The 23,978-nt window shown below is 42.6% G+C and overlaps 1 protein-coding gene across 2 annotated transcripts in view; it reads left to right on the top strand.

Moving 5' to 3' along the window:
• The window catches only part of pkaap (A-kinase anchoring protein pkaap), an 84,791-nt gene that overhangs the window by 31,137 nt on the left and 29,676 nt on the right, over positions 1–23,978 (top strand). For both annotated transcript variants that reach the window (XM_075686744.1, XM_075686743.1), the window contains exons 4-8: positions 8,193–8,291; positions 9,172–9,250; positions 11,965–12,088; positions 21,561–21,694; positions 22,759–22,903. In XM_075686744.1, the coding sequence (XP_075542859.1) occupies positions 8,193–8,291; positions 9,172–9,250; positions 11,965–12,088; positions 21,561–21,694; positions 22,759–22,903 (581 nt within the window). The remainder of the gene's footprint in view (positions 1–8,192; positions 8,292–9,171; positions 9,251–11,964; positions 12,089–21,560; positions 21,695–22,758; positions 22,904–23,978) is intronic.

Below are 23,978 nucleotides of genomic sequence, written 5' to 3'. Positions count from 1 at the left end.
TGCCGAGTTGAGAGCTTCCTTGAGCGCATGCAAGAGCTCTGCACCGAGATCTGACAGAATCATTTATGGAATGATCAAAAACTTGCACAATGACACCCAAGTTACTCTACTCGCAATTTTCAACACCATTTGGGTTGCAGGATACCTTCCAACTGCATGGAAAGAAGCCATTGTCGTCCCTGTTTTGAAACAAGACAAAGACTGTTCCTCAGTGGCAAGTTACCACCCGATAGCCCTTACATGTTGCCTTTGTAAGGTATTTGAAAAAATTAATAATCGGTGACTCATTCATTTCCTTGAACTGAGCAAAATGCTTGATCCTTATCAATGTGGCTTCAGACAAGGGCGCTCCACAAGTGGTCATCTTGTACGTATTAAAGGAAATATCCGTGACGCATTTTAACACAGTTTTTCCTATCCATATTCCTCGATATGGAGAAGGCATATGACACAACGTGGCGCTATTGAATCTTGAGAGACTTGTCAGAAATGGGCATCCATGGTAATATGCTAAACCTAATAGAAAGCTATCTGTCCACTCGTACCTTCCGGGTAAAAGTCGGCAATGTACTGTCATGTCCTTTTACACAAGAAACTGGTGTACCCCGAGGAGGTGTGCTCAGCTGCACGCTCTTCATCGTGAAGATGAACTCGCTTCGTGCTTCATTACCACCGGCCATCTATTATTCTGTCTACGGGGACGACATACAAATAGCTTTGAAATTCTGTAACCTCGCAGTGTGCGAGAGACAGGTACAGCATGGCCTGAACAAAGTGTCGTTGTGGGCAGACAAGAATGGATTTAAGATCAATCCTAACAAAAGGTCTTGCATTCTTTTTACAAGAAAAAGAGGAATGATCCCAGATCCTTGCTTAGAACTGGGTGGACAACAAATACCTGTAAACAAAGAGCACAAATTTCTAGGTGTTATACTGGACTACAGACTCACTTTCGTCCCCCACATTAAACATCTTAAAGAAAAATGTCTAAAAACAATGAACATAATGAAACTTCTATCCCAGACTACGTGGGGTAGTGACAGGAAGTGTTTATTGAAACTCTATAAAAGCCTCATTCGATCACGATTAGACTATGGGGCCGTGATTTATCACTCTGCCGCCCCGAGCGCACTAAAGATGCTAGACCCAGTCCACCATCTAGGAATCCGACTGGCCACTGGCGCTTTCAGAACAAGTCCCATACAAAGTTTATATGCAGAATCAAATGAGTGGTCACTTCATCTGCAGAGAACATGCATCAGCCAAACATATTTTCTGAAAGTCCACTCTAATCCTGAACATCCATGTTTTAACACTGTTAACGATATGACATATGCTACACTCTTTCATAATCGTCCCTCCGTAAGACAGCCTTTCTCGCTGCGTGTGAGGGAGCTTAGTGATCAAATGCATGTCCCACTCCTCAAGCTCCGCCTAATGCATCCAGCCAAGCTGCTACCTCCTTGGGAGTGGCAGCTCATACAATGCGATATATCTTTTGTGCAAGTCACAAAGCATGCTCCAGAGATTGAAATCCAAATGCATTTCCGGGAACTCCAGTACAAATACTCCTGCACGGAGTTCTACACAGATGCATCGAAGTCACACGACGGGGTGTCCTATGCAGCCGTCGGCCCATCCTTCTCGGAATCTGATGTAATACATCCGGAAACCAGTATCTTTACGGCCGAGGCCTACGCACTGTTGTCGGTTGTAAAGCATATAAAGAAATCAAAACTCCAGAAATCAGTTATATATACGGACTCCCTTAGTGTTGTGAAGGCCTTGATGTCATTCTGTAACCACAAAAATACGGTAATTAATGAACTCTACTCTGACCTGTGCAAAGCATATATATCTAACCAACATGTGATTATATGCTAGGTTCCTGGACATAGGGGCATCGAGGGTAACGTTCTAGCTGACCAGATAGCCACATCAATTTCAATGCATGTAGTTAATCCTACTGCTTCGGTGTCTGTCACAGACCTGAAGCCTTTCTTAAGAAGAAAACTGCGAAACTACTGGCAACACTTGTGGGACCTGGAAACAAATAATAAGCTGCATGTAATAAAGCCACAATTAGGTTTGTGGCCTCCTGTAACAAAATCCCGCCGGACAGATGTCCTATTCTGTCGTCTAAGAATAGGACACATTTGGCACACAACTTTTTACTCACGGGAAACGAGCCTCCAACCTGTGGTAGATGCGGGGAGAGGCTGACCTCCTCCACGTCCTACTGGAGTGTCGGGAAGCCGAAGCTGAAAAAAAGAAACATTTTCTCTTAGCATACCGGCAGCACATCCCCCTTTATCCTGTTATGTTACTTGGTCCAGAACCACTCTTTGACACCAACGCAGTCCTAGGTTTTTTGAAAGATGTTGTGTTGCACGTTATTAGCCCTACATGTTCGTAGCGCCTCCTCTCTTCAGAGGATGCCGCTGTGATAATTATTTTGAATAGCACATGCCTCTAGGCCCTTGTGGTTCAAGGGCTCTGGTAAGGCAGTAGTGCTGTAAGCAATTTAACTTCTCGCATATTTTAAATAATGCATCATTCTTCTACGATGGATTTTAATGTTCATAGTATTCCTCATTAGTCATCGCCATAGTTTTATAGCACGTAGATTTTACGCACTTTACAGCCACTATTTTTATGCCCCTTTACAGCCAAGTCACATTTTCACAGAACTCATTATCATCACCGTGAAATCACTAACACTGTCTTGGCGCTCTTTGGCCATATCTGGCCCTTGCGCCACTAAACCACACACATTCATTCATTCGTTCTTTTTAAATGCATCTTAATGTTCATAGTACACGTCATACGTCATCGCCATAATCTTATTATACAGATTTTACGCACTTTAGAGCGACTATTTTTAAGGCCCCTTTACAGCCACGAAGCACCAACTTCATAGAACTATAATTAAATTACACTGCGAACACACTACCACTGACATGGTGCTCTTTGGCCATATTTGGCCCTTGCGCCATTAAACATCATTCATTAAAATTTTGGGTTGCAGGCACGACTCGACTTTGCCTGCTACAGCAACGTTTACACTTGATGCAATGTGAAAATGGGCAGCACATGCACATTCGCACTTTAGTGTGAAGTTGTGATCACTCTAGTCATGGGGCTTATGACCACTTACTGCATTCACTTGCTTATGGTTAAGGCTGTCAGCCATTGCTACATTTCACAAAGTAGTGCAAGAAAAGCAATTTGTTCTTTGTCAACTTGTGTGGTTCTCTATATTGTCGTGGCAGTAAGTACAAACACTTGTTGAGACAATACTCAAAAGGTTGAATGGGAGATGAATCGTTACGAAATACAGTCCCTGGAGCAAGGTTTAAGGTTGCAGTGGTTGTATTGGACCAAATCTCTCTGCAGCAAAACACCTTGCTCTCAAACACCAATTCAGCCAGAAATTCAAAAGTGGGCCACTAATGCCTCTTGATGGGACTATAGTGTGTCTGGTTTTAGTACTCTATGTAGGCATTGTCCTACAACGAATCCATTTTGCATTTTGCATGCTGCTACACCTTACATTAGTACCTATTAGTACCTCAAGCACCACAACTATAAACCGTAATGACACTGAAATTAACCTGCCACCTTAATAAACACACAAAGATGGACTCATACTAAAATTAAATACAGCTTCTGGAACTAGCCACACACACTTTATAATGTCCCCAATGATCCAGCAGTTTGTTTTCTGCTGGCAAATTTGGGTCTATGAAATTAAAATCTTGAACTTGGGCAACCTTGAGCAGGACTGCTCCAGCTGTGCCTGTTGATTTCATTAGTGATTGCCTAATGAAAATATTTCATAGGCAAACTTAGTTGCAGGGGTTATAGCAAAGAAAAGTGCGGAGAAAAAGAGTAAAGCACAGAAGTGCACAATTGAATTAACAGGTAAAATACTAAACATAGAAATACTAAAAAATGCAGCACTCCTCAATACCTATTACAGTAAATGCAGACAATATAAACTTGTTCACAGATTAAACGATGGTACAGACCACAACACATTGATGCAATTATCAAAACTTTTTCTTGCAGCCTGAATAAAAGTTAAATTTTTTAAAATTTTACGTAGTAACCTATTGCTTGATGTTTTATTAATTTAATTCTTGCTGTCTTCTTTTTTTTTTTTTACTTCAGGAATATGGTGACAGTGAAATTGATATTGGTTTTAATTTTTCTTGCCTGTAGTAAGATCGTAATTTTCCAGTCAGGATTGCTTTGCTGTCACAAAAAGTTATTTGGGCTGTCTTGATGCCACAACATATCTAAAGAAATGTACTTTTCTACAATATTGGTATGAAGTCGCATATTTTCTATAAAAGCAAATAAAGTTGTGAACAAGTAAAAATAGCTAGGCAGTAATAAAATATACTCAGAAGTTAGTGTACTTCATAATCAAGCAACAATAATCTTTTATGTGAAAATTGTAGGCAATGCTACTGGTAAGAAGTCCTCTCACTACAGGAGTCCTAAGCAAAAAAGTTTTCCCCCTACAAATAGGAATGCTGGCTTTTTTGATCAGTGTGCCAATTCGTGAAACATCTCCTTAAAGTTGGAAGGCAGAGGTACACAATGCAGATGGTAAAATATTTTTTCTTTTCAGTCTTCTACTTAATGAATTTTACAATTTCCATCTAGCACATCTCACAGATGCCATGCAGATTTCAGTGGATTATGTATTTATTTTTTGTTTTTTCTATCTATATATAACACTCGGGAGCACAAAAAAAGGCTTTAGAGCATCTTCTTGACATCCTATTGAGAGCAAAAACCCTCGTGCAACAAGTTCCTCAAGGGGTGCACAGTAGCGCTATTAAAAGACGGGGCAAAAGAAGACACGCAGCGCTAACTTCCAACAATGTTGATTATCGAAAACCAGGTCGTACTTATACACTCAGCCAACATGAGTCACAGCCACGTGAACAGATAAACAATCAGAGCGAAACATTTATGTACGTTATATGTTAGGCCATGCGCAAAAATTTCAGTTCTTTTTCAGAGAGTGCCAATGACGGTTTGCTGATACATGAATACCCTAGGGCATCAATCTGCTTGGCTTCTATGAAGGGAGAGAAACCCATCTGATACAAGTTTTCTCTCCCTTCATTGTAAGCAACATAAGTGCTCCCCTCTTTTCGAATCAACGACCATTACTGGTAGAAATAAGTGCAAACTCACTAGACTTGTAATAGAAGCCGAGCAGATTGATGCCCTAGGGGATTCATGTATCAGCAAACCATCATTGGCTCTCTCTAAAAAAGAACTGAAATTTTTGTGCATGGCTTAACAGATAACGTACAAAAATTTTTCGCTCTTATTGTTTATCTGTTCGCATGGCTGTGACTCATGTTGGCTGAGTGTATAAGTACGACCTGGTTCTCGATAATCAACATTGTTGGAAGTTAGCACTGCGTGTCTTCTTTTGCCTCGTCATTTAATCACGGTACCGTACAGCCCTTGAAGATGCATTACCAACAAGCCCACATTGCAACCCTCGTGAAGTTTCTCAGGCGACGACAAGATTTCCAATTTATGGTCCACCAAGAGCTTTATCTCTTTCCATAATGCGTCCTATTAATCCATCGTCAGTTTTCAAGAATGTGTATCCAGGCACGCTTGCTCGTTTCCTTGCATTCAAGGGTTTTACTTGTGCCATAAATAACAGCATAAGAAAAGAAAGAGAAATGCTCTAACAGAACGCCTCGCTCTCCTGCATTCCACTGATGGCTTCCTGCACTACAAATCAAAACTTTGTGCTGTGGGTGGCACATGATGCCCTGAGTATTTCGACACATGGACGATGACAGATGACAACACAAACGATCTTGTGATATCTGTGAAACACCTGCTGCCTTAGCTTGTGGCTGTAGCGTTGCAGGGCAGAGCTGGAGATCGTGGGTTTGATCCCGGCCGTGGCAGCTGCATTTTGATAGCAAAATGCAAACATTCTCGTGCTTTTAGATTTGGGTGTGCAGTTTCGGGAATCCCAGTGGGCCAGAAATTAATGCAAAGTCGCCTGCTATGGTTGTCTCGTAATCATATCGTGGTTTTGGCACATGAAGCCCCAGAATTTAAATTAAATGTTGTGAAACAGCAATAAGTCTGTCCAGTGCTAGACTTGCCGCCTTGCTCTTGACGCATATTTTGCAGTCGGTGTTCTCAATGATCATCTTTGAGGTCAAGGCAGCTGTTTTTCGTTCATTTAAAACCCCTTCAGGCACTGCTAAATTCTATCCATTGAAGATTCAGCTTCACCAAGTTTGTGTTATATTCAGAATTATGAAAAGCAGAACAGATTAAGATTTTTTAGTTCTTGAGTGCGTTTTGTGAAGTTTACGGAGTGTGGACTCCATGCAAGAATTCTCTGTGGGAACGTCAAAACGTGAGAACAACTATTTCACACTTAGCATACTTGGAAAGCAACTGTCCAGCCACATTAAAAATTTATGCCCGATGTAAATTCATTGTGAGCAACAATTACGACACCTTGGCACCAAGAGCAAACAACCGGCTTTTTACCTTCCAACTCATTTTACTAAAAAGTCTTTGCGCATATAATTTTGCTTGCAGCACAGGTCTCAGCAGCGGTGTTTCAAGACGTATGCAACACACCTTAAATATCATTATTCTCACCAGTGCTGTTGCTTCTTTTGATGCGCTAACCTTGTCGTGCGCAGCTGGGCACAGGGCATGCCTTCAGGGGCGAAAGTTGTGGTAGCAGCCTCACGCACGTGTGTAAGACGGTGAAGCAGCATTGATGCTGTGGGCATTGCAAAGTTCTCAAGGATTTATGCCCAGCAACAATGAACTGTGGTCTGCGACCTTCTTTAAAAAAAAAGGAAAAAAATGGGGGATCGACCCACGTATGGGGAGTGGTTAACGCCTGCTTCATATCCGCCATGGGTTGACCCGGGATTGCACTATCTCCGGGATCAGCCCACGTATGGGGAGTTTTTTTGCTTACCACGCCGACATGAAAGTTTCCTTGGACGGTAGAGGTATACAGCTTCGCTGTAAAAAAGCGCTAGCAACTTTACAACGTCTTGGATATATACAGGGAAGCAGTGGTTGTGAAGTACTTGGAATCATTAGCCACAGGTGACCGAGAGAGACAAGCATGCTAGATTAACAAGAATGCAGCACTTTTAGATGCAGGTTAAGGTTGACCTTATAGGAAAGAATTTTGGCCATGTAATTTTCCCTGCATGGCATATTTTCCTGTGTTCGAGGTACTGCGTCTATAGATTCGAAGGCAATTCATTCATTCTAAAAATGTTTCATTATAATAATGAAGCGTACAAGCATCTGTTTTATGTATTTCTAACATTAATGAGGAATACAAGAGCTTCAGTAGTTGAACGTGAGGTACCGCTCTTGCAGTAGACAACTTGTAACTGTTGGGGTCACATGAAAAAAGAAACTGCATGATTTATGAAAAACAGAAAATAGCTTACGTGAATTCACCTTGTGAAAAGTCATAAATAGTGAAGTTTCATCAGAGTCCATAAATCAGATAGTTTGCATAGCAGAGTTCCCCCTCAACTGGCATGGGAAACTGTAGCCCCTTCAAGCTTCCAGTGTAACAGGGTAACTAGATTGCATTTAATAGCTGTGTGCAACTCTTCTGTTCATTTTTCCTGCTTTTATATAAGTATGGACAATTGATTCATTTAAAAGTATTTTTACGAATGCTGCAAAATCTGTATAATCTGTGACCATTGTTTATGTAAACTTCTTGGTTTTGCCTGCATGGAAACTATGGACAGTTCTCATTGCACTGTTATTAGCGTCTGTGTTAACTTTTGTCATACTTCTGTCAAGATGTCTGTACATAATCTCATGTTGAAAATTCAACGTGGCTTACGAATAAAAATGAAGGAAGGGACGTGTTGACACTGCACCGATGTCAACATATCCACTTCTTCTTCTGTAAGCCATGCTGAATTTTCAACGTGAACCCATACCAACCACCTCAGTTTACCCTACTCCTGTACATGACCTGTCTTGTTCCAACCAGTGCTGCCTTGTCACGAGACACCTTTGTCGAGCTGCAATATGTAACGGCTTTCCATAGTTACTTCTTTCTTTTTCATGAAAGAAGATCAAATTGAAAAACTGAAATTGCCATCATGTTTCATCACGTCCTCCCTCTGTAGGTCTGAGTCAAGATGCCATGCACATATACAACACATACATTGCTCAAAATGCACCACTTCCAATCGGGGTTCCGGACGACCTGCGGAACAGCATTCGAGGTGAGACAGGGAACTGAACACTAATTTGTATAAGTACTCTGTATAAAAGATTGTATGATTAGCATTTGAAATATTGCCTACATTACTTTTCGTAAAGCATTCTGCAGCAATAAGTTTGGTCATTTTTGATCAGAATTCAAGGTAGTAATATGGCGCAGAAAGGGTCAAGCAAGGCAGAGGGATCACTGCCCACTGTTGATTACTTTAGAACAGTGTTTGTGTGTGTGTGTGTTCCGGCTTATATTATATAAAATTTTTCAAACTGACTGAGCATACTGAAATGAGCAAGTTGCAAGGAACACAATACAGCTGTTATGCCAGAATATTTTAAAAACCTTGAACTTGGCCTTTAGTTACCCCAAGCTGCATTTGAACGTGTTCAGGAGCAGTTATTGCTGTGTACAGAAAATATCAGTATCGTAGTGAACTTGCATAATTAGACTTTATTTTTTTATGACTTCGTCAGTTGACCAGGCATGCTCTGTAACAGCCAATGTACAGTGGTGAACAAAAATACAATTTGCAGTAAACAACTTACAGATGCAGTTTTCAGCATGCGCTGTTTTGTTTTCATCCTTTTCGTATTCTAGAGGTACGGTGAAAAATATTTATTTGGCATGAAAACATCATCAGTGTTCCTTGCTGTGATAAAATATTTAAAATGCATTAGACCCACTGCCGTCTTGCTGATAACTGCAGTGCTATTTATCCCATGTAGAATTGTTCTTGCAGAAAGATTTTGTATAGAGCATGTGTGTCAGCTTTTTTGACTGCTTTGATATTCATTTACTTTGAATGATGGCAGATCCTTTAAAACCCATTGAACCAGTTTTGCCCAGAGATGAAGTAGGTCTAACTTCATTTCCCTATGGCTTTCCAGATTCCGTGTCTCGAAATCCAGTTGATCCAGAATGCTTCTTTGAGGCACAGCAGTTTGCGGTAACCCAAATGGAGAAAGAGTAAGTGCGAAAGCTTGTTGGCCTTAGTGTCTTTTTTGCTTGCTTGTTTCTTTGTTTGCTTGTTTAACTTATGTTTATTGCTTGCAGACAAGAATGTTTGTACCATTATACAGGCTCAAAATTTTTTTTTAATAGCATGTCTGTTTGAATTTGTACTTATATATGATGGTTTACAAGAGTTGTGCATGATAGCAAGATTATGAACAGAGGAAGCTGTGTTACTGCAAATTATGGCATATAGTGGTAGTTTTTTTGCTTCTGCTATTCTGCTCATCAAATTTGCTCTCATAGTTGGATATCAAGGCCTGTAAGAACTAAGATGCACTTTGTACCAAAAGCTAAGTGTTCTTGGTCATACCTCAATGAATTTTCAGCTTTGTTTTTATTTCTGTTTGACAGAGCAAAAATTTGATCTCCTACTGTAATCAAGTTTATGTTATACAGGATTTTACAGCACTTATGCTTGCATGTGTATGTGAATACATCTGACATGAAAGTGCTGTGTCTACATTGCTTGCAGTGGAAATAGCTTGTGTCTGTACATCATAAAAAATAAAAATTTCCATGGCTGGCAGGATGAGCTATATGTTCTAAGGAACCAACTACTGAAGAGTGAGGCTGTGCTTAACTCATTGTAGCTGAGTAGCAAACTGTTAAAATGCCCTCTATTCATTTTTTGCCTTGTTTTCTCTTACTTCAGATTTTTAAGGAATTGCTTGTATCAGGTGGCACAGTTTAGTCTGTTCATGCTGATAACCTGAAGAGCTAGGTATAATTGAATGAATTTCAGTGTTCAGCTTGTTCAGAAAGAGTTCTCACATTGGACAGCAAAGATTGTCCAATGTGAGAAATCTTTGAACAAACAAAGCAAAAGAACAGCTATGTTTGCTGCACTCTGTCCTATCCTATCCACTATTCATTCATGCCTTGAAACCATGTATTTTAATGCTATGGTGCGTGAGGCAGTTGTAAACAGAAACATGATGAAAGAAGTTACTTGGTGCATATTAGCACAATACAAAAAAGGGCACGTAAAAGTAGACAGGACAGCTGCCAAGGTTCATCTAGTTTATTTACTTGTAGGCATTAGTCTGACAGGCATGCACAGGCATGCACATCTGCTCAGCATTGCCATCGTATAATTATTTCCTCTCCTGTCCTCTTCTACATCCTGCACACTTATGCAGAGTTCAGCAGCATTTCCAGTGGTCCTGTTAGTTGTTCACCATACAGGACAACAGTGCATAAATCTGACAGAAGATGAGGTGAGGCACAAAAGATACACCTCCTGTGTGTGTGTTGCTGTGTTATGTGTGTCTTTGTGCCTCTCTTCATTTTGTCAGATTTCTCTGCTTTTCCCCTATATGTTGTACTGAGTGTTCATACTGGCTCGTGTAATCTTGTCTGAAGCCTCTTGTGTGTCATATGTCTAATCACACATGTACTGTGCATTGGGTGCACGTTAAAGCACCTCAGGTGGTTAAAATTAATACGAAGTCCCTCACTATGGCATGCCTCGTGATCAAACCGTGGTTTTGGCACATGAAACCTCAGTTTTTCGTTGTTTTTTTTTTTCTGTCTACTCAGCAAAACAGTGGAAAAAAGGATGCAAAGGCTTACACTGAAATCTCAGAGGCAACAACCATCATTCGCCAAATGCATGCTAGATGGCACCAGAGCACAGCACTGCAGCACACATAGTGGTTTCACCAAGACACATAGCACTTCACCTGCACCTTACTAGCACAAGTTTATTAGCATGCACCTGAAGTGGTGACTGTTAGGCAAAAGCACAAACATCAGTGGCATCTTGCGACATTGAGGCCTGAGCTTGCTATCAGGAGTCCTTGCAGTTGCTGTTTTACGCAAAGGGCCCTTAGGATCTTAATATACTTAATATTTGGTGCATAATATGTATCAAGCAAAAGCCTCTTCTTCAACCAGTTATTGTGATTGAATTTAAGCGGTGCTGGCATCTATTCCCTGTCTATGACATGGAGCTGCTGATATTTGCCTGCATAACTACCTGGATCAGCCTTTTTTTTTTTTTTTGAGGATTCAGAAAGTATTTGCATGAAGCCTTCTGCACCAGGCATGCGCTGGCTTCACATGGAAAATTAACATGGTAAAAGGTGGTACACAACGCGTCCTCTTACTCTGTGGCACTTGCCTGCACCACCCTGTGCAATCTTACATTGCAAATGGGATCACACCTTGACAGCTGCTGAAGTGCTGAAGAAAGTTGCCTGTTCATGCAGCACCGTTTTGAGGAATTTGAATAGCAATATTTCGTACAGAAGTGGAAAGGTGGGAATTCTCATGAAAAGGGGATCATTCTTTCGCACGGTGCTAGCTTTTAAAGCAAAGCTTTTTCTACGGTTTCTGAAGGCTTTTGATGCTGCGGTCAGTGGTGGTCGTGGTTGGCTTGCAGAGAGGAGGTCGCAGGTGGAGCTGAGAAGTGGGAGAGGAGGGTGCGAAGGTGACGGCAGAGGTGATGACGTGCATTGATTGGTTGACGCAAGCATTGACATCATCAGGCCCTGGCGAGGCAGCACATCCATTGGGAATGGTGTGACGCACCAGCATTCAGCCAGCTGCAGCAGCAGAGTGAATGCAAATGCTTCACTTACACTAATTTCCACAGTGCGTGGGATCTGCACGAGTTTTTGCGGTCTGCTGACACGAAAGTGTTTTTTGTCTTGTCTGCCATGCAGCTTGTATCCAAGCTTCCTGCGGAGCCCATACCTCTGCAAGCACCAGGTGGATGTGCTCACAAGTGGCAACGTGTCGCTGGCCGACATCCTGTACAATGATTCAGCGCTTTTCTACTTCATGGAGGTGTGTACATACAGATAACCTTTTGGAGAGCAACACTCCCATGTTTTTCTTGTGGGTAAACTGCTGTGCTGCGGAGCCACGGGTCACTATGGCCGGAGGCAGCGCTAGAGCCTCAGTCATACAAAAGCCAAAGAAACTGTTGGCACCTTTATCAGAGTTAACTGCGTAAATGGGCAGAGTAAAAGAGTGTTTGTTTGTTTGTTTGTTTGTTTGTTTGTGATAACCTCGAAGCCAAATTATATAGTACTATAGGAGAGCGGTTACACAAAAACAGTACGGTAAGACCTCATGAATATGTTTGCTTAATAAGTAATTTAGTTTAAATATAGTTGCGCTGAATTCCCCACCCTGTCACCACTGAGCCTTATGCATTATTCGTTAACCGCTTACCACCCTGTCACCACTGAGCCTTATGCATTATTCGTTAACCGCTTAACCCTTTGAGAGTCAATTTTTTTTCGCCATATGCGACCGCCCAGGGTCGATTTTTTTAATTGAACATTCCAATTCTTCTTAAGGACTTATTTTGAAAAAAAATTTACCGTAATTTTTTTAGGGTGACCGTAAAGCGAGAAAACAAATATTTTGCATTGGTATATAGTTACTCTTCATTCATGAATAACAATAAAGAAGGAAATAAACTTAAACGAATAAAAGTTTTATGCATTGTTATAGTTCAAAGCTTTGAAAATGCGCACCTGAGAAAACTGTGCGGTTGTGGGCCCGTCAAAAAAGCAAAACGTGTGACAAACTTCCACTAATCTTCATTTTATTGCCAACCAGAGGCAAATAGTTATCACGAGTCTAAAAAAAAAAAAAGGCAATGAAAACGCATGCGCGGCGGCATCCTTCCTATGCGCACCCCTGTGAGCACTAAACAAGCGAGAAACAAGCGGTCGCCTTTTGTAGTAACGAGATAGCCATCAGTTTTGCAAGTGCAAGAAGCCGAAACCGCCCGCAAAAAGAAAACCCAAACCGCCACCCGCCCGTGCGCGCGCACCAATGCGCGAGCAATAGTATAGACACGCGGGAGCGAACTAGCGCTAAAACAAACCGTGCAACGAAAACCAAGAAAGGGAGGCACGCGAAAAAAATTACCTGTATTCCCACATAGTGGCAGCACATGAAAAAAAAAGAAGTTAGAAAACTGGCGCACTATTTAAACATACAGACGGCACCATAATTATATGGCATTGACCATTTTTGGACTTGTTCACGGCGCCGTATATTTACGTCATTGACCCTCAAAGGGTTAAGCTGTTGTTGCTTAACACATCCCAGACGGTTAGTATTTACCCAGGCGGTATAGCTATTTACTTGAATTTTCGGCGCATACAGGCGTGGAATCGTCAAAATGTTGTGCAGGCAGGCAATAGACAGCGAAATTGCGGCACACAGACCTTTCCCAGACTGCAGCCACCATCGATAGTGACATCAAAACGTGGTAACCATGATGTGTTTCCTTCTCCCATAGCTTCTAGCGCTTCCACAGCACCATCATGGATGACGACGCGGATGATAGCTCTTTCATATGCAACATGGCTAGTGCTTTGAACGTGATGAGGGTGTTCACAGAGAAGTGGGCCCTGATGGAGAAACTGGCTCACGGCCTTGCTGAGTTTGAGTATGCCGTCGTCGCTGCAGGGCCGTCGTGGCGAGAAGTTCACTTAAGATAACATTTTTTCGCTCACTGATTTTTGCTGCCATCTCACAAATAAAGCTTCTCTGCATGTTTGTCTATAGTCTATAGACATAGGTCTAAGTCTATAGCTGCTCATTTTCAATTGTCAGTTAATTAGTACGTCACTTAGTGCATACCTGATCCATGTTCCCCACCAACTACGTATTAACGAGGTTTTACTGTACCTGATCATGCAGTATATTTTGGGAAAGAAAATTAATTATGCTAGTAGATACGGTACATCATATTCATATTATTCATATAATGCATATATGAAACCTGGCATTTACCTTCTTTTCATTTAACATGCAAGCAAGAGCCTGTAAGTGTACTATATAGAGTACCTGCGGACCTTGGGTGAATGAAAGAATCTTTTTTTCTAGTAGCCACATTTACATGAATACAACAATGGTGCATTGCGTTGCATTTCCCGCATGTCACATACATGTAAATGGTGGTAATGCACTTGGAAGCGAATTAATGCAGCGCTGATGTTTCTCCATTTTGAATGGTAGCTGTGACGTGCAGAGGGTGTTTACTTCAACTACGTTTTAATCAAAGAGCGGTAGCTGATACAGTCTAGCTGGTATTCCATTCATTTTGTTGCAAGGAAGTATGGTGGGAACGGGAACCAGTAAAACATACAAGAATGGAATGCCCCACAGGTCCAGAATGAACACAGAGATTCATAGGATGACGTATGTCAATAAGGGCTTTGTAAGATAAGAAAATGTGTCACGCCTCTTGCGACACATGCCCTTGTACACTACTACTCATTTTTTTTTTCTTTGCTTAAGAAGTGCAGAAACAAAGTAAAGAAGGAGTATAGCTAAACACGTCTCTGTTGTTGTTTTTGTTCATGTGGTTTCCTTAAAAAGTAATAATGATGCCTGCCTGCCAGGGAAGATTTTTGTAGGTTAGTTTGTCACATGATATACAAGCAGCTCTTCCTTCATTATATGTTTCTGTGAATGATTTTGCTTGTTTAAAGAACATTTGTGTCCCTAGAAGGCCATTGCCTCTATCCATCATGTGTGAAAATGTGACAAGGTTCGAAGAGTGGGCTGCCAGACAGAAAGGCCTCTGTTTATTTCTCAGGTTTTTCTCTTGAAAGATAACACCTAATTTTTTTTATTCCTTTGAATTTCAAAAAATATAAGGTTCGTAAAGGAAGAATCTGCACTGACAATTCATGAGAGAGGAGGAACAAAAATAATTTGTCTCATGTGAACAGTTGCGCGTAAAAACGTCCAAATCTTTGTATATAACCTTTATACATCACCATGGCACCCCATAATAAGTCTATGTTGGTTGCCCCCTCCTCCCCCCCCCCTTTGACTGAGGGCCTTTAGGGTATAATGCAATAAGTACATCTGTCAGCACAAAGCAGAGCCCAAATGACAAACTAGCTTCGTATCTGACTCATCGTAAAGGCATGCGAAGATAGCAGCACCATCGACTGAACCGTGCCACGGCTCACAGAAAGTCTGCCAGTGGGTTACACGTTTCAACCCCATTCTTGAGTCACCTGCAGTAGTACAATCAAAACCACTTATAACAATATTCAAGTGCAACAAAAATTCTATTGTTATAACCGAAAATTGTTATAAATGGGGTGCATGAAAAAACAGCAATATAAGGGGATGGCAGAGCTGTTGTGAGAAAACTGTAATGGCGGGGTGGCCAGTGCCCCTCCCCACCACCTTCCTCCATCCGGCTGCTGATAGTGTTGACTCTAACTGTTTAACTCTGCTTCCTGTGTGCTCCGATCGCGTGTAACAAGCCGCAGCTGTCAGCATTTTAAGAATGGCACTGCTATTCTTGAATATGGAATAGTATATAGAGAATGTATTATCTGTCGGCTTTCACCAACAGATAATATATTTCTCAAATACAGACTAAACCGCGTAGATAAATTATACGAACACAGTTTACTAGAAATGATTTATTTCTCATCCGAATATGTTAAGAATTATTTTACATCCCCTGCTCAGCTAGAACTCTGCACTCACACGAAACATACTGCACGAAACCCTGAGGTGTGGAAGGTACCATGGTTTCGAAACAATTACAGCTTACAGTCCTTAATATATAATATACCGACTGTATACCGACTGTACTAAACAAATATAAGCACACAGCTACGCTAAATAAAAATGGTTTGCGTGACTGCTTTCCTTCTTTATAGTGACACTTTAGTATACTGCATTCAAGTGTAAAATGTCATTTCTATGCATACGTGCGATGTGTAATCTGTGTTGTGTATAAAGCCTTCGGTGTATACATCATATGAGTGCTACTGCCATGTAAGGGACCCTGGGCCTCCGTCAAGCTGCTGCAACAGCTTTTTGCCCAGGTGTCCCTCCAGTTCCTTTTGTTTCTGGTAAATTGATTGATTGATTGATTGATAACAACCACAAAGAGGGGTGACGGGTGGCAAGTGACATGCAAGCTACGTTGAGGCATGGCTTTGGTGGCCCCAAAAGGGGCCTTTTAAAAAATGTGAGAAGGTTATTGTGGCAGCCTCTCAGCTTGAGAAATTCAGAATAAACACTCAGGTGAGATTGCCACATGCATCTCGCTGCGTACTTCTCACCAGCTTGCACGAGAAAACCTCCTGTTTGTCAGCCTTGCTTGCTTTACACGAAGCTTGCTGACAAGTTTCTCCAAGGCATTCAGGTGCTCCACATAGTGCATCGGAAGGTCCCTTGTGGAAACGAAGCCCCAGAGGGACTGAGTCATCTGCAGGGCGTCCTTCGAGGACAACGTTGAGGCAGCCTCATCATCGCTGCCGTTGTCGCCGTCACCGTCCAATGGAAGCACATTCACAATGATTGCCTTATGGATTAGAAGTTCCGATGTTTCTAATGTGCCATGCACATGTGGCATCACTTCATTGGTGGGAGCTTTGCAGACTTCGTTTAAGTCACTGCTGCCTCAAACAAAGCACACTTTCCTAAAGCAGTTTCGTGCATGGAAGCGCTTTCTTCGGACCACACACCAAAAATAAACTGCACGGCCATCAATAGATTGATCTTCCAGTCTGGTTGCTCCCTGCTTGTCCTCGACAGGACTAACTTGTTCAGGACTTGGTGATGATACCTTAAAATTGACAATCATGTCAGCGTCCATAGGCTGCAAGCCTGCCTTCATGTTCGGCGGCAGGAAAGAAACTTCCACACTTGAGAGCTTAGGCATGGAGTGCTGGGCACTACAATTATCTAGGATGAGCACCACCTTCCTTTTAGACCGCCCAATACGTCGATCGAACTCGAAGAGCCGCCACTCACTGCAAAGTTATCGCGTCATCCGTGCCTTGCGATTGTGACGGTAGCTTACCGGTATCCTGGCAGCACCACGAAAGCAGCCGGGATTTCTTTATTTCCCAATGACATATGCAGGGCATTTGTCACTCCCGACCATGTTGGCGCACAAAAACACTCCGAGGCACAACTTGCTGTTTTTGCTGCCCTTACTTGTGTCCCCTTTGAGTGCATGCATCTTGGACGGCAACATCCAGAAGAATGGTCCTGTTTTGTTGCTGTTATATACGTCGGTGTCACCGTAGTTGTCAAGGATATGGAGCAACGTTTCCTCCACCCACTTCTGCTTCGTGTCCACGTCAAGCGAAGCTCCCTCATCAGTGACAGCTTTGCAAACAATGCCTCGCCTCTCTTTGAAGCGTTGTACCCAGCCACCCCTTGGTTGGAAGTCAACATTGTTGATGAGTAGGGCAAGCTTTTTTTCCTTTGTGGCCAGCATTGGCTTGGTGATGGGCAAGCTCATGGCACGGGCACCGAGAAACCATTCATCGAAGGCCCGTTTCACCTCCTTATAGGCACTTTTCTGAACTCGTTTGAGCCCGTTGTCTACCTAGCAGTCTTTTCTTTTGTAGAACTTCTCTGCTTAGTGGATAACTGTCAACACTATCGGCTGTGGTAGTCTGCACTTCTTCACCAAGTCACCCACTTTTTTTACCGTCTTTCTTTTCACCAGCAACATCGGCCGTTGCCAATGATCAGCGGGTGGCTCAGCCATTTCCCGTTTCGGCAGGGAGTCAACCGAGGCGGAGAAACCATGTGGCCAGGAACTACTTCGACACAACCAACAAAGACGAGCATGAGCGACTTAATCCGTTGGCAGAACTGCGCAGAATGAGGGGCTAGCGAATAATCTGGGAGCAGCGCAGTTGGCGCACGGTCTATTTGTGTTTCGAAGGGTGGCGTGCCATAGAGCTATGGGGGCAGCCCATGCTTGTTTAGAGGGGTGGAAGGGCGACGGGAGAGAGGTGCATGAGGCTGGCGATGCGGAGAAAGCTGGAAAGCAGGTTTTATTGTATGAGTGCACGGTGACCGTTGGGGCAGTAAGTGATCATGCAGTGGCTCGAATTTCTCTTTCTCTTTTCAAGGATTTTGCATTCTATTAACTTTCGGCATGGACATCCAGCAGCCAGACTTCATCGTTATAACCTATAATGCGGCGTGGGGGCACTGTATTAAGGGGATTATTTCACCATAGAAAGCATACAAAAGTTGACAGTGCAGCAGCTTTTTATTGTTACAGTCAAACCTCGACATAACAAAATTTTTGATGTAACAAACTATTTTCATTTCCCTAATCTTAGTTGCATTGAAAACTGCATATTTATTTTTGATGATTTAATGAGGTAACTTTGTGACACAGTTCTGATTTAACGAATTTTTTGGCCATTTCAATCATATACTATTTGGAGCCTGTATGGTTTGTAAATCTAGCAAAAAAAAACTATGTCGGCCGAGGCAAAAGTTATTTCAAGTTTATTCTGCATGAAAAGCTTGAGTGGCAAACCTACTGTCAAATTGCATGCGCTGGGGTGCAGTAGGCAGGAAACACCACTGCGCCATTTGGTGCACTGGTAAATAACTCGGAGAAACACGAGAGCTGGCAATTCCTTCTGCACGAAAGGGATGAGGAGGGAGTGAACGCACGGTAACGTGATCAAGCATGGGCTGGAAGGGAGGGGAGCAGGAATGCGTGCCTATCTGCCTTCTCCTCCTCCTATCTGCCACATGCTGTATCGATCTTGGAGGTAATCTCTCTACGGCAAGCCGCATTTTGTTGTTCCTGTGCGTCTAGTGTTGGCGGTCGCTTAATGTCAAGTTTCCAAGACACGGTACGAAGCACTCGCTCGCGTTGTGACTGCGAGTCCATGGTCATCGAGTGAAATCTGTTAATGTTTGCCTGAGCATGCGTGACACCAGTAAAACTATGAACGTTACTTTGTGTGGTCTCTTTGCTATCGCCATCAAATGCAACCTTTCTGATGAAATTGGCTTTTCCTTTTCTCTTTCTTTTTTTTTTTCTTTTGGCTCAGGACTAATGCCCGTATCTTTTTACACTCTTGTTTTTAATTTGTGGGTGCTGGCTATGGGAAGCGCAGTCAGCTATGGCGTCCAAGATTTACGGCGATGCTCAACGCAACACACAAATTTCGAATGCCATGAGCCACGTCTATGCATTGCTGTCAGTGCGATCTGCACCGCACGCGTTGGTGCTCATAAACACGTTATTATTGCCCGGCTTTCTTGCAATTTGTTTATAAGTGCTTGCTAACAAGATATTATCCACCCAGAATGATCTGGGAATTTATGAAGTTGTTTTAAGTGCTGAAACTTTAAAACGTCGAAATAAAGAAATTCGCAATTTAACGAAGTTTTTCGCTGCAAGTACAATTTCGTTATATCAAGGTTCGATTGTATAACCGATAGAGTCAAACCCACTTATAACAATGCTAGTTTTAATAATATATCGGTTATAACAGTGAGAAGCTACTGTACCGTCAGCTTTTGTGTGCTTTCTATGGCGAAATAACGCACTTAACTACAACGCCCCCAGGTCACATTATCGGCTATAACAATCAAGTCTGGCTGCTGAGTATCTGTGCCGAAAAGTAATGAAATGCGAACTCCTTGAAAAGAAACAAAGAAAAAAATTCCAGTTGCTGCATGACCTCCCATTGCCCTTCCGCTCCTCTGAACACAAATGGGCTGCATCCATAGCTCTACGCCTTGCCACCCTCCAAAACACGAATGGACTATGCCAGCTGTGCTCCACTGCTCCCATATTGCACACTGACTCCTCATTCTGCGCACTTCTGCCTATGAATTAAGTCGCTCGTGCACGTATTTGTTGGTTGCGTTGAAGTCGTGCCTAGCACGTGGTTTCTCAGCCTCGTTTGACTCGCTACTGAAACAGACGACATCTGATCCACCCGCTGATCATTGGCAATGCATGACATTGCCAGTGAAAAGAAGACACACTGCTATAGATTTGGAAAGGAAGTGCTTCTAACCTGTGAGGCAATCGTCGCAAACGTGCTTGATTCGAATAGCGACAGCGATAGTGACGGCAACGATGGCAGTAGTGACACGTAGTGACACGGTAGGGCAGGCTGCCTCAACGTTGTCCCAACGTTGTCCTCTAAGGAGGCCCTGCAGATGATTCAGTCCCTCTGGGGCTTTGTTCTCGCGTGGGACCTTCCACTGCACTACGTGGATCAACTGGATGCTTTGGAGAAGGATGTCGGCAAGCTTTGTGTGAAGAAAGCAAGGCTAATGGACATGGGTTTTCTCGTGCAATCCAGTGAGAAGTACATGGCAAAATGCATGTGGCGATCTCGCCCCAGCGTTTCTTCTAAATTTCTCAAGCTGAGAGGCTGCCACGGCAACCTTCTCGCATTTTTTAAAAGGCCTCTTTTCTAAAACCATGCCTCAGTGTAGCTCGCATGTCACTTTGCCACCCGTGACCCCTCTGTGTTTGTTATAGCAGTGCCATTCTTGAACGCTGACAACTGCAGCTTGTTAAACATGATCGGAGCATGCAGGGAGCAGAGTTAAACAGTTAAACGAGTCAACACGATCAGCAGCCGGATGGAGGAAGGTGATGGGGAGGGGCACTGCCATCCCCTTATTTTGCTTTTTAGGCAACCCGGTTATAATGATTATCGGTTATAACAATGGAATTTTTGTTAAAACTGGTATCGATATAAGTGGGTTCAACTGTGTATCTCTTTTGGCTGCTTTAAACACCAGCAGATGGCAGGTACATAATTACAATGCCTGTTTTCTTTGCAGCATTGTCAGTGGTGTTCTTTATGCTTGAATTTTTGCAAAACCTTGCTATTTTTGTTGATATCTGAAACAACAAAGAAAGTTTTGAACATAAATGAGAAATGTGCTTCCAACATTTACTATTATTCAACAGCCCTTTCTTTTTTTCTTTTTGAATACACTAGATTGAATTCAAATTTATTTAGATTCAGTTCCCAGCCATCGCGGCCACATTCTTATGGCAGTGGAACACAAGAATGCTCATGAACCTTGCTGTGAGTGCATGTTACAGCTTAATTCCAGGTGGTAACGAGTTATCTGGAGCCCTTCACTACAGTTTCCCTCATAACCCACGGTCCATTCCTGGGATGTTTAATCTCCACAATCTAATTTTCAAGTTGGTTCATTAACTTCCCAAGTCTGCTTTTCACTTTTATATTGTGGGAAGCAAGAGGTAGGAGTTCAGCATTAAAGAAACTGGAATTGTTTCCATAGACAATGTATTATGCAAAGTGGTATGCACAGGGTAAGGTGCAACAGCAGTCCTATGAGAGTTGTAAAGCTTGAGCAAGGATGCACTTCCCAGATGTGCCTGAGCTGGGCCTCACCTGTAATGCAGCTCAAATGACTGCCACAATGCACTGGAATAATGCTGGTGGTCTCAGCTCTCAGACAATTGCATTTGGAATGCCCTCTTGTTCAGTTCATGGAGCAGGAGCAGAGCCGACACCTGGTGGACTTTCTGCTCATGGCGGACAACTTTCGTAACCATCTGCTGGCCGAGGGGAGCTGCAACCCAACGCAGGCCCAGGACGATGCCATGGTCATCTACGACAAGTGAGTTACTGCAGCTTGCCAAGATCAGACTGCTTGGTAACACGCATAAGTCACGCCTGCTTGCCATAATTCAAATTTGGATCACGCAAAATCTTGTTAGTTTAAACTAGCATGAAAATTTCGTTTTGCACACTTTATTTTCTATATGTTTTGGAGCTGCCTAATCCAAGCGAGGCTTCTTTGATAGCTTTGCTGCATCATACTTTTCAGTTTCCTGGAGAAAATCAGTTCAGTCAAAGACAGTTTGTGATAACGGAAGGCATAAGGCACAAAGTCATGTGCAGTTTAACTTTATTAATGGGAACTTGATGGGGACTGGAAAATTAATAAAACAGAGTTTAAACTAAGGAGATCCCCTTTGAATATCACACTTGTTAACATGCATAGTGTAGCACAAAATAAAGTAGTTGACCGATAATTTGCACTTGGTGGGGACTGCACACAGGTCCAAATAAACAGAAGACATAAATTATAAATTTTCCAGAAAATAAGTTTCTATTCTGCAAGCAGCCAAAAAAGCTGATCAACAGGTTGCTGCATGCGACCTAGCCATTCTATATTTTGACCATTGTCATGTTCTCGCTACAGATAGATGAAAGCAAGGTCAGTGCAAGCACCAAGTCTCTATCCCCTTCAACTTAGGCAAAGGTTGACAGTGCTCCAGTAGCCGTATGATCACAGATTTCATTGCTAAAGTCACTGTCTACCACTTCCTTCGCGTAGGCATTACAGCAGTAACCATAGTTCATAGCTAACAACTACAAATGAGAGAAACTTGGCAAACATAACATCGAGTTTGTCCACGTCCTTCTTCATTTGTCCTGAGGGAAGAAGAGAAAGCTGGTATTAAAGGGTGTGAAGTTAGAGGAACTATTTTTGTTCTTTGTAGGAATGATCTGTATGTAGTTCACGAACTGTGTTTCTCTACACCACAGTATGTTGCGCCTAGCGCAATATGGAGAACACGATTATTTCAGTTCGGGCGGAGGGCATGTAACAACCATAGCTGCAAGACCCATCTGCTTGCCACTGAACCTGAGGCTGATGTCGCCCTGTCTGTGCAGGTACTTCTCGCTGCAGGCGACCAGCCCCCTGGGCTTCAGCGATGCGGTGCGTCTGGAGGTGGAGCAGAATATCTGCCGTGAGGAGGGTCCTCTGCCCTCGTGCTTCGAGAAACCTGTCATGGTGCTTCTGCAGTACCTCGAGAAGGTATGTGCACTCTGCTGTTCAAAACACACACATGCTTGATGTACATGTTTAAAGAGTAGCTCTAAAGGCTCACGTTAAGAACAGTCTTGCATGTTAATTGCATCATACATTGATATGTGTGGTCTTGAGATTCTATGTTGCACTTGGTATTTTTTGCAGGAATGAATTGTGGTACAGTAAAACCTTGTTGATTCTGTACTTAGGCAATGCAAAATAGCTTAGATGGGGGGGGGGGGGGGGGGCAAGAAAAAACGGACAGTGCAATGTTTTCTTTTCCTCCGTCCACATTGTTTCGCACTCCCAAAGTCAAGGATTCATTACCAACTCGCGCAGCAAACCACCCTTCTTGTTATTTCAGATTTCACAGCACCAAGATAAAGGGCCGAGTTAACCAAATGTAATATTATTGAGGGCGTCAAGGAAATAATGAACACCGTATACACTCGCATAATGAACACAGCTTTCTCTCTTGAAACCAAAGAAAAGCTGGGTGTTGCATTTATTATGCAAGGTAAATTTCATGGGAACTTCTTTTCAAAACAGCAAAGCCTGAAAAGTATGAGGGTAATGATTTGCAAAATGCATTAGATAACTTACCTTTGCATTAAAAATACATGTGTACTATATTTGCAAACTATAAGCGTGTCTTTATTGCACTTCACTTCGCATCAGAGTGAAGTGCAACACTCCCATGTTTTTCTTGTTCGTAAACTGCTGTGTTACGGGGCCATGGGTCTCTATGGCCGCGGACAGCACTTGAGTCTCAGTCATACAAAAGCCAGAGACTATTGCCACCTTCATCAGAGTTAACTGCATAAAGTGGCAGGGTAAAAGAGTGTTTATTTGTTTACCTATTTGTTTGGGATACTTGCAAAGGCAAATGATATAATATAGGGGAGAGGTTACACAAAGCAGTACAGTAAAAGCGCCTTAACTCGGCTTCATTAACTCCATGAACTCTCCATCAAAGTGCAGTGCAATTCGACACTTTGCCCGACTATGCCGGCCGCTTTTTCTTCACCTGAACTCTGTTGTGTGCCATTCCCGGCTGCAGATCGTGCGCTCTTCTATTGCA

Source organism: Dermacentor variabilis, chromosome 3, assembly GCF_050947875.1.
Source record: "Dermacentor variabilis isolate Ectoservices chromosome 3, ASM5094787v1, whole genome shotgun sequence".
NCBI classification, from domain to species: Eukaryota; Metazoa; Arthropoda; class Arachnida; order Ixodida; family Ixodidae; genus Dermacentor; species Dermacentor variabilis.
The sequence above is the reverse complement of the archived record's forward strand: the minus strand, read 5'-3'. Positions and strand labels throughout refer to the sequence as shown.